The 11,308-nt window shown below is 45.2% G+C and overlaps 1 protein-coding gene across 5 annotated transcripts; it reads left to right on the top strand.

The window, feature by feature from the left end:
* Positions 1-1,025: 1,025 nt before the first annotated feature.
* TCEANC (transcription elongation factor A N-terminal and central domain containing) lies at positions 1,026-11,018 on the top strand. Of its 5 annotated transcripts, XM_081222692.1 has the most exons (4): positions 1,027-1,124; positions 3,242-3,367; positions 9,829-9,845; positions 9,936-11,018. In XM_081222692.1, exon 4 carries the CDS (start codon positions 9,946-9,948, stop codon positions 11,002-11,004), a length of 1,059 nt encoding a protein of 352 aa, XP_081078818.1. In that variant the 5' UTR covers positions 1,027-1,124; positions 3,242-3,367; positions 9,829-9,845; positions 9,936-9,945; the 3' UTR covers positions 11,005-11,018. The 5 variants fall into 5 exon arrangements, with proteins under 5 accessions (XP_081078819.1, XP_081078818.1, XP_081078817.1 ...); XM_081222693.1 differs by having other exon boundaries at positions 1,026-1,078; positions 9,829-11,018; XM_081222691.1 differs by lacking the exon at positions 9,829-9,845.
* The last annotated feature ends 290 nt before the right edge of the window (positions 11,019-11,308 follow it).

Raw genomic sequence — 11,308 nt, 5'->3', positions numbered from 1 at the left:
GCAGGAGAGAGCCAACAGAGCTTGTTTCAAGGCAATGGTGAGAAAAAATTAAAAGTTTCTTCTTTCTTACACCCTACAGAGCCCGGCCTGTTCAATAAAGTAGATTAATAGGTGTCTCACTTTGTTCTTGTGATAGAAGCAATTTTGTAGCAATAGCCTTTTGAAACTAGTCTCTGAGGTTACATCCAGGATAAACTTGCAATGTTTCAACAGTTTTTAAAATGGAGTCGCTGCTGCTGCTTTACTAATTGCAGCTTTAGTCTTGGTCCTGTCTTCCCTCCTTCTAGGTAAGGTTTATTACGTTGCTCAGTCATAGAGTCACCCTGCTTCCTGACAGCATCCAATCCAGAGCAAAACCCTGCTTCCTTTAACCTTCCCCCAAGTTACCCTCCAGTATGGGGTCAGCAAAGAAGGCTGCCACTTTCTCTAGTTCTACCAACACTTTGTCTTTATTGGACCCTTGCAGGTAAAGAATGTGTACAGGTGGGAAGTGCAGGATGCACAAGGCTACTTAATGAATGTTTTCTACTTTCATATCAGCTGATGCATGCCAAAGGTGCAGTAGGTACTTGTTGAATTAATTACTGCGTTAAGTAAACAGATAATTCACAGTTTTGTCCAAAGTTTTGTCAACATTTAGTTGAGCGCTGTCTTGACTGGAAGCAGAAAGGGTAGGTTGCAGAGTAGTTCAACACACTTCGATGCTCAAAAGCAGTAGTAGGGCTAGCGTCTTTCAATTCAGGGCCCGGTGCGGACCGTCGGCCCCAGACCACAGGACCCCATACTGGGAGCTGCGGGGATGGCGGGGTGTGGCGGGGATGGGGGGTTGTGGGGTGGTGGGATGGGGTGGTGGGGGGTGGTGGGATGGGCGGTGCCGCGGGCCCCGCCCCCCGGGCCCCCGCCCCCCGGGCCGCCGATCGCTCTGCGCAGGCGCCATTTCCCTAGCACGCATGCGCTGGGTCCCGGGCAGAGTTCTCAAGCCTGCGGGCTTGGATTGGTTGAGCTTTCGTAGTCCCGCCCGGGGACCGGAAGTTCTATCTGGACGCCGAGGCCTCCCGGGCTTCGCTTCTGCTTCTCGGTGACCTATTCTCTGTGTTCGCCGGCGTCTCTGTCACTGCAGTCGGGTGAGTCCTTGTTCCCAGTGGAAGCCCACCCCTGCTTGGGTAGGTTTTCGGTGTGCCCAGGGCCGGTAGACCGGAACGTGCCCTCGCCCTCACCTCTCCTCCAGCCGAGATCTCCCGGGTGGGCCGCTCCCTCGGCGCCGCCTCTGCCTGTGTGCTGGGTGCCAGGCTGTCACCCTTGGACGGCTTGCAGCAGGCTTTGCTTGTCGCTCCACCCCACCCACTGGTACCTGAACCCGGGCCAGAGTGGGCCCTTGTGCAGGTCCCTTCCCTTCGCTGCACCTTTGCTAGGGGTCGTCGTAAGGCAAAAGGGCCCTAGAGCCGTACTGCGTGACTTCAGAAACTGCGATGCCTCTACCAACATTTGGCATCATTTCTCTCCACAGAGGAAGGGGCTCCCTGTGTAGCCGGAGAGATGTATGTGGGTTACGACTAGACATTTAAATTTTCTCTTTAGATCTTAGATCTAAAGATCTAAACAGATCTAGGTTATTGCTGATTTGTTACCACCTTTTGGAAATTTCTCTTTGATCTCTCATCAGGTTTTAGGGCAGATGTGTGCACTTTGTCCATATATCCGTAATGTCAGTTAATATTTACAAGGTTTTGTATGCATTCAGTCAACAGATATTTAGGGCCTACTGTTGTTGGCACTGTATAAACTGTTTTTAATATGTATCAGGAAGCTAGGGGTATAGGTGTGTATGTCAGCATTATCTGTACTAGCATATGCTCTAGAACTGTGTTGTCCAACATAGTAGCCGCTAGCTACATAAAGCTGTTGAGTACCTGAAATGTGCCTAGTCCGAATTGAGATGTGCATTAAGTGTAAAACAGCGAATTTTGGAGAATTAGTAAGAAGAAGACAGTGTAAACTATCCCAATTTTTTTTATATCCATCAACGTGTTGAAACAGCAATATTTGGGATACACTGGGTTAAATAAAATGTATTATTAATTTCACCTGTTTATGTTTTTTTTACGTGGCCACTAGAAATTTTACGTTATATCTCTGGCTTGCATTATATTGCTATTGGGCAGCACTGCCCTAGAAAGGGGTCAGCAGACTATGGCCTGCAGCCAAATCCAGCCTTCCTGTCTTTGAAAAAGAGATCTATGGGAGCGAAGCCACATCCATTCATTTCTGTATTGTCTGTGGCTGCTGTTCCTGCTACAAAAACAGCAGAGCTGAGTAGTCCATACAGAGGCTGCATGGCCTGCAAAGGCCAGAGTATTTGCTATCTGGCCTTTTATAGAAAAAGTTTGCCGGCACCCTGCTCTAGAACAATGTCCGGTATGGTAGATACAAGTGAACCTTTTCATTGTAGTCCTGTGTAATTGTCAGTTAGGCTTAGTGTGTGACATAGTTCTAAGGACTTTACAAGGACTCTCTCGTTTAATTCTCATATTAATTCTAGGATGTTGGATTCCCGCCCCCCACATACTTGACACCCCCTGCTTCTGGGAACTGTACCTTCTAGACCCTCCTTATCCCCAAATGGCTTGACTCCTGGAGCCCACCTGATTAGCCCACAGGAGGCACCATGCTTCTTTTTTCTTTTTTTGAACTAGAATATTTTAAAATGATTTTCTGGGGCTTCCCTGGTGACGCAGTGGTTGAGAGTCCGCCTGCCAATGCAGGGGACGCAGGTTCGTGCCCCGGTCCGGGAGGATCCCACATGCCGCGGAGCGGCTGGGCCCGTGAGCCATGGCCGCTGAGCCTGTGCGTCCGGAGCCTGCGCTCCGCAAGGGGAGTGGCCACAGCAGTGAGAGGCCCGCGTAACGCAAAAAAAAAAAAAAAATGATTTTCTGAACTAGAATTGAGATGAGGTTGGGCTCCTGTGGAAGAAGCTGAGGGGCACTGGGCTTAGTTAGACGCAAGTGGGTACAAGCAAGCTGGTCCGTGGTGAAAAGGATGATGCTCGTAAGCAGAGAGGAGAAGGTATTTGTTGAGTAATAGTAAGCCCTGGCCAGGTGTTTGCCGGGTGTGTAGCAGTGAATGAAACAGACGTCGTTCTTCTGTGGTCTTGTAGGGAAGGCAGACACTAAAAAAATTTTTTTTCGTGTGATATGCACCATGAAAAAAACACCAGTGTGCAAATATTTGATGTTCTTAATAGGTTTTCTCATCTGTAAGATGGAGCTAAGCGCTATACCTGTGTCGGGGTTTTTGTGAGGATGGAGATGACGTGAGTGTATACGGCACACAGAGTTGCTCGATGTGCACTGTCTTCTGCTGTTAGAAGGTAAGTGCGGGAATGACTGTTCGGGACTCTGGGTGCATCGTGACACTTAAAACATTGCAGTCACCCGTTGTGGTTTGTAGAGAAGGTTCTCAGGTGAGTTGTGCACAGCAAGCGTTTTTAACATTTCGTAATTTAATGAGGCTCCTCTAGCAAAATGCAAAGTCAGAGAGGCTGTGCGCGTTCAGTGTGGGGGCAGGACGGGAGCTGCCTTCGGGCTGATGGCAGCAGAGCTGGGTTGGTGTTGCTGCGGGAGGGGGGTTGTGCCTGTGTGTACAGGGCAGTGGTGCAGCTCTGGTTTAGATCACAGTCACCCGGAGAGCTGCAAAATACCCAGGCCTGCCTTCAGAGATTCGAAGTCATTCTGTCGGGGGTGAGGCCCTGGCATTGTTTTTGCTTTTGCTGTTTAATTTCTCCAGATGATTCAGATTGGCAGTCAGGAGTGAGACCCACTCCTGGTGAGAGACAGGCACGCAGGCCCAGGGAGCTAATGGGGCAAAGGCATCGAGCTGGGAGGTAGGCAGTGTCTGTCAGCGATTCCGCACGATCACACTGGAAGCTGGAAGGGGGCTTTTCATTACCTGGCCAGGGACCGTGGGCTCCATCCTGAGAGCAGAGGGGAATCTCTGAAGGGCTTTAAGCAGGCAAATGGGGGAATCTCTTGCTGAGCTCTGTACTGGAGGATGAGCCCTCTGACAAAATGTCGTGAATCAGAGTGAAAGCAGCGAAGAAGTAATTGGAGCCGGCCCGATGATGGGAAGCCCGGGTTTGCTTTCTGTATTCCTCCTACATGTGTCCCTTAGCAGCGGTGTCTGTCCTTGTAATTGACCAGCTTCTTGTCTGTATTCCTTCCGCTGGGCTGTCAGCTCCTTCAAGGCAGAGAGTAGCTCATTAGGCTCAGCATTTATCGTGTATGAGATACATAATAGATATTTATTGAATGAACTGTGTAGAACTCTAAGCTGGACACACAGCCTACTTTGTCTTTTTGTGGCAGTTCTCAAAATTTTATAGCCCAGGTGCTTCCACACTATAGCCTCCCAGGGCAATAAATTGCTTTATATCCACGTGACTGTCCCACAGGGAGAATAGAAAGTTGGACAGCATTTAAATGCTGTTAAAAATATGGAGGAGAATGGGAAACAGTATGATGGTTCCTCAAAAAATTAAAAGTAGAATGACCATATTGATCCAGCAATCCCACTTTTGGGTATATACCCAAAATAATTGAAAGTAGGGTCTTAAAGAGATATTTGTACATTCATGTTCATAGCAACGTTATTCACAAAAGGTAGAAGCAGTCTAAGTGTCCGTCAGTGGATGGATGGATAAACAAAATGTGCTCTGTGCATACAATGGAATATTATTCAGCCTTGAAAAGGAAGGAAATTCTGACACCTGCTCTGACATGGATGACCCTTGAGGACATTATGCTGTGTGAAATAAGCCCAACACAAGGAGGCAAATACTGTATGATTCCACTTATATAAGGCATCTAAAGTAGTCAGATTCATAGAGACAGACGGTAGAATGGTGGTTGCCAGGGGCTGCAGGGGAGAAAGAAATGGAGAGTTGTTGTTTAATGGGTGCAAAGTTTGTTTTGCAAGACGACTAGCGTTCTGAAAGTTGGTTGCACAACAATGTGAATGTACTTAATGAACTGTCCATGTAAAAATGGTTAAGATGGTAAATTACATGGTATGTGTATTTTACCACAATTCAAAACAAAAAAATATGGAGGAACAGTAAATAAAAGGACATATGAAGGGGCTTTCCTGGTGGCGCAGTGGTTAAGAATCCGCCTGCCAATGCAGGGGACATGGGTTTGAGCCCTGGTCCAGGAAGATCATACAGGCTGTGGAGTAACTAAGCCCGTGCACCACAACTACTCAGCCTGCGCTATAGAGCCCGCAAGCCACAAATACTGTAGCCTGTGTGCCTAGAGCCCGTGCTCCGCAACAAGAGAAGCCACCGCAATGAGAAGCCTGTGCATCACAACAAAGAGTAGCCCCCGCTCGCCGCAACTAGAAAAAGCCCATGCGCAGCAACGAAGACCCAACACAGTCAAAAATAAATAAATAAATTTATTTTTAAAAAAAGGACATATGAAATGCAGAGCAGAGTGCTTATATATGAATCCATTAACTTCTGTAGATTTCCATGAGTAAAGAAAAAGTTTTACTGTTAAGACAAACAGTGCTCCCATCGCCCTGAAGCCCTGAAGCCACAATTAAATTCCCCTTCAGAATCTCCTTGAAGCTCTGACCCTTCAAGGGTCAATTTCATTGAGAAATTCGACCTGAGTTAAATATTGCCTAACCTCGTTGTGGGCACTCTAGACTGGTCTCTTATTAACCACCTTGCTGACATCCAGCCAACTTCAATCTTTCTTTCTTTGGTAGTGATGCATATAGAATGAGTATAGACGTGGGTCGGATGAATACTTGTTAGGAAACTTTCCCACAGCTGGGGGGAGGGCTCAAGTTTATTGAGCTGCTTGAGACCTTATCATTGTGACGCCCCTGCTTGAGTTCCTCCAGATCCCAAGATCTCAGGCAGACAATGCTGAGAGCAGTATTCAGCAATCAGGGATGTGTGTTTTTAATTTTTCTGTGCTGTCTTGCCTGTTCTTTGTTTACTGAGCCTTTGATTCTTAGGAAGACCTCTTTTACTGGTTTCAGTCTTTAAAAGTGGGATTCAATGAAATAATGCCATTTGCAGCACCATGGATGGACCTAGAGATTATCATACTAAGTGAAGTAAGTCAGACAAAGACAAACACCATATGATGTCACGTATATGTGGGATCTAAAATATGACACAAATGAACATATCTACAAAACAGAAACAGACTCACATAGAGAACAGACTTGTGGTTGCCAAGGGGGAGGGGCGATCGGGGAGGGATGGGTTGGGAGTTTGGGACTAGCAGATGCAAACTATTAAAATAGAATGGATAAACAACAGGGTCCTACTGTAGAGCACAGGGAACGATATTCAGTATCCTGTGATAAACCATAATGGAAAAGAATATGAAAAAGAATATATATGTAATAGCCGAATCACTTTGCTGTACAGCAGAAATTAACACAACATTGTAAATCAACTATACTTCAATACAATTTTTTTAAAAACTATGTAAGTAAATGGGCAGGGCTATAAAACTTTATTTATAAAAAAATAAGTAAATCAATACATCTTCATTCTGATCATTCAAAAAAAGAAAGTGGAACTAAAAATGGAAAAACAATGATCTTAAAGTACCAATTCTCGAAAATTAGAAAATGCCACTTAAGATCCAGAATCAGTGGCCCATTGAGTTATTGCTAACTGACTTTAAAAAAGAAATAGAGAAAAAAAAGACCGCCCAGGTGGTAAAAGTGCAAAACCCAGAATCTTGGTCATCTGAGCTGTGCAGTGGGGAAAACCAGTAGGAACCTCAGAGTTGTAGTCCTGGGCACTTAACTGTTCACATTTGGGGTAGAGCTTGAGGGGAGACGGAACTGGTTTCGATGCAGCAGTGGACTTGTGAGGAAATCGTGAGGGCTGACCTGAATGCAGAGCCATGGGTGGGGTGAGGCGGCCGCTTTGTGGTACCCTGATCTCCGAGGGCGGTGAAGTGGAATGAGCCATTTACCATGCCGTTTTCCGGTGACCACATATCTTAAATGTATAGGGTTTATCATGAAATTGAACTAGACTAATCACTTTTCTGATTAGGAAAACAATACATACACATTAGAGGAAATTCAGGAAAGAGTAAAAGAACAAACGAAAATCACTTAAAATCTTGCCATTCAGAAAATGCCTCTGTCTGAAATTTTTTGTATCTATTTTTGGCCTTTTCTCATCACATGTGATTTTTAAATAAAATTTGCATCAGACTCTAGATGTTGTTTATTTATTTATTTATTTATTTATAGTCATTCATTCATTCATTCATTCATTCATTCTTCTATGGCACGCGGGCCTCTCACCGCTGCGGCCTCTCCCGCTGCGGAGCTCAGGCTCCGGACGCGCAGGCCCAGCGGCCATGGCTCACAGGCCCAGCCACTCCGCGGCACGTGGGACCCTCCCGGACCAGGGCACGAACCCGCGTCCCCTGCATCGGCAGGCGGACTCCCAACCACTGTGCCACCAGGGAAGCCCTTTTTTATTTATTTTTAATTTTAAAAACTTTTTTTTTTTTGGCTGCCTCACATGGCTTGTGGGATCTCAGTTCCCTGACCAGGGATTGAACCTGGGCCCTCAGCAGTGAGAACACGGAGTCCTAATCACTGGATCTCCAGGGAATTCCCTAGATGTTGTTTCTTAATTTTTATTATTAAAAAAAAAATTTTTTTTTTACCGCGCAACATGCGGGATCCTAGTTCCCCGACCAGGAATGGAACCCGTGCTCCCTGCAGTGGAAGCGTGGAGTGCCAACTGCTGGACCACCAGGGAAGTCCCTAGATGCTGTTTTTAAATAACAGCTTTGTTCAGATATAGTTTATGTACTGTACAGTTCACCTACTTAAAGTGTACGATTCAGTGGTTTTTAGCTTATTCACCACTGTGCACCCATCACCATAGTCAACTTGAGAGAAGATTTTGCACCTCCCCCAAGAAAAACTCTGCACCCATTAGTAGCCACTCACTTTTTTTTTAACATCTTTATTGGATTATAATTGCTTTACAATGGTGTGCTAGTTTCTGCTTTATAACAATGTGAATCAGTTATACATACACATATGTTCCCATATCTCTTCCCTCTTCTGTCTCCCTCCCTCCCTCCCTATCCCACCCCTCTAGGTGGTCACAAAGCACCGAGCTGATCTCCCTGTGCTATGCGGCTGTAGTGTATATATGTCCATGCCTCTCTCTCGCTTTGTCCCAGCTTACCCTTCCCCCTCCCCGTGTCCTCAAGTCCATTCTCTTGTAAGTCTGCGTCTTTATTCCCGTCTTACCCCTAGTTCTTCATGACCTTTTTTTTTTGCCACTCCCTCTTCATTCCACCCCACTGGTTCCCTCCCCCTTCCTTCCATCCCAGCCCTGGTCTAAGTTACTTTCTGTCTCTATAGATTTGCCTATTCCAGACATTTCATGTAAATGAAATTGTACAATACGTGGTCTTCTGTGTCTTTAATTTAACATAGAGCTTTGAAGGCTCATCCATGTTGTAGTCTGTATCAGAGTTTCCTTTTATGGACAAGTAACATCCCATTGTATGGATATACTATGTTTTGTTTATCCATTCCTCAGTTGATAGACATTTGGGTTGTTTCCACTTTTTGTCTGTTACGAAGAATGCTGCTGTGAACATTCGTGTGCAAGTCTAACCATTTGGGACCTCATAGTTTCGTCTAAGTTTGCAGGAAATTCTTACAAAAACAGCTTCCACATCTCTTATTTCCTTAAAGTAAATTTATAAAAGTAGAATTGCTGACTGCAAGGAGCTTACGTTTTACAGCCCTTGTCAGATGGTGTCTAGGAAGACTGCATTAACTCTCCCTGTAATCGCTTCAGCGTTGTTAGCCTACGTGTGTGTGATCGGTGATAGTTTATTTAATATCACGTGCTGTAAAATGAGAGTCCATGGAGTGTTGAAAAGACAGTATGCCTGCCATCAAGATGCTTATGTTCACGTTTAGACCAAATGGGCAGATACAGATCCAAGGGTATTTGGTAGGCAAGGTTATGTGCGTTATGTGGAGAGAAAAAGAGACTGGTTAGATAAAGTGAACATTCGCCTCCCCAGGATGAGATTCACACAGACATAACCATTAAGCAACGTTTTACACCTAAAAGTTAAAAAAAAAAAAGAAAAAAAGTCAATGGGACCAAACTCTGGCCTAGGGACCTGTTAGTCCAAAGTCATAAATCCTCTGGACTACAGAGTCAGAACCTTGACCCCGTTGTTCAGAAGAGTCAGATGTCAGTACAGTATGGCCTGTTGACTTTGGGGCCCATCTGACAGGGATCCAGCTGCCTCCCAACCTGTGCCGCTTCATCATTTCTTTAGATTCCTTGGAACTACTAAACAGCATCCACTTTGGGCCCTGTTTCTCATGCTTTTATATTCAGAAAAGTACTACTTCAAGACTGTAAAATCAGCAAGGAGTTCAGTGAAATAGCTGAACATGGGGGAAAATAGTCCAGCCTCCTGAGCCTTCCCCCATTGACGCTGACTCTGGCATGTTTTCATCCCCAGCATAACCACCAAATTCCACAAAAAGGAGTTGACTAATCTTGATTTGGAAAGATCATTCATTTGTAAAATTAGAGATGGGAAAGTTACAGCAGATCTTTCAGCATGCTTTTAAGCAATTGTTAATGCAAAAGCTGTTTACAGGGCCATATATATATATATATATATATATATATATATATATTTTTTTTAACTACTGAGAATCAAACTTTTGAGGCTAAACCATACTACATTGAAGATTGCATTTTCTAATACATTGCACCCATTTTTATTACAGACTCCTTCTCTGCATAGGTAACTGGCAGAGAGCGCTGCGCTCCTATCAGGAAGCTGCGCCTGGCAAATGCAAGCTTGAGAAAACGGAAACCTCTTTTTTCTTTGCAGCCTTAACAAGATGTCTGACAAGAAGCAGATAGCTGCCAGAGCTTCCCTTATTGAGCAACTGATGTCTAAAAGGAATTTTGAGGATCTTGGCAACCACCTTACTGAGCTAGAAGCTCTGCGTGTGACTCCAGAGCATCTCCAGGAGACGGATGTGGTCAGGGCTGTGTACAGAGTCCTCAAAAACTGCCCCACGGCGGCTTTGAAAAAGAAAGCCAAGCGTTTGCTGTCAGAATGGAAAGCTCTGTATAAGGATACTCACTGCAAGCCACGGGGCAGCCCTAAACTATTTCCTCCAGGTGGAAATAAAGAAGAAAATCAAGGACTTTCTCCTGACCCAAATCAGGATGAGATACGGGGCAGCTCCCGCTGTCATTCTCTGCACTCATCCCAAGATGTTGCAGGAGCTGTTGAAAGAATCGTGCCAGAAAATAGCCCTGGTGGAGCGGAGCCTAAGGCAGCGCATCTCAGGGCCGGTGACCCTCAATCCCCCGACGAGAGAGCGAGTGAGCAGCCAGATCCTGCAGCGCCCTTGAGAGCCAAATGCACAGAGCTGCTGTATGAAGCTCTAGCTAGTCCTTGCACAGAGCAGCCTGGAGCCGATCTGTGGCACAACTTTGCACGAGAAATCGAAGAGCACATTTTTACCCTTCACTCCAAGAACCTCAAAAAATATAAAACTTGCATCCGAAGCAAAGTTGCCAACCTGAAAACCCCCCACAACTCTCACTTACAGCAAAACTTGCTCTCTGGGACCATGTCTCCAAGGGAATTTGCCGAAATGACCGCCATGGAAATGGCTAGCCACGAACTGAAGCAGTTGAGAGCCTCCTACACGGAATCTGGCATACGGGAACATTACCTGCCCCAAGTGGTGGAGGGCACGCCGACCAAGAAGATAAAGTGCCGACGCTGCGAGAAATTCAATTGCCAGGTCACCGTCATCGCCAGAGGGACACTCTTCCTTCCAAGTTGGGTGCAGAATTCCAACCCAGATGAAGAAATGATGACCTATGTAATCTGCAATGAGTGTGGGGAGCAGTGGTACCATAGCAAGTGGGAGTGCTTGTAACTGTAATAAATGTTCTCTTAACAGATAACTGGAGTGATCCCTTTTATTCATGCCACCCTTTTATGCTTGTTTTTTAAATCTTGTACACACTATTCTTTTTTTTAAATTGAGGTATAGTTAATTTATATATATATATATAAAATAACCTATAATGGAAACATACATGTATATTCTTTTTCAGATTCTTTTCCATTATAGGTTGTTACAAGATACTGAGTATAGTTTCCAGCGCTATACAGTAGGTCCTTGTTGTTTATCTAGTTTATATATAGTAGTGAGTTATACACACACTTCGCAAAACTAT

The sequence above is a fragment of the Mesoplodon bidens genome (assembly GCF_964165515.1).
Source record: "Mesoplodon bidens genome assembly, chromosome: X".
Classification (NCBI taxonomy): Eukaryota; Metazoa; Chordata; class Mammalia; order Artiodactyla; family Ziphiidae; genus Mesoplodon; species Mesoplodon bidens.
The sequence above is the reverse complement of the archived record's forward strand: the minus strand, read 5'-3'. Positions and strand labels throughout refer to the sequence as shown.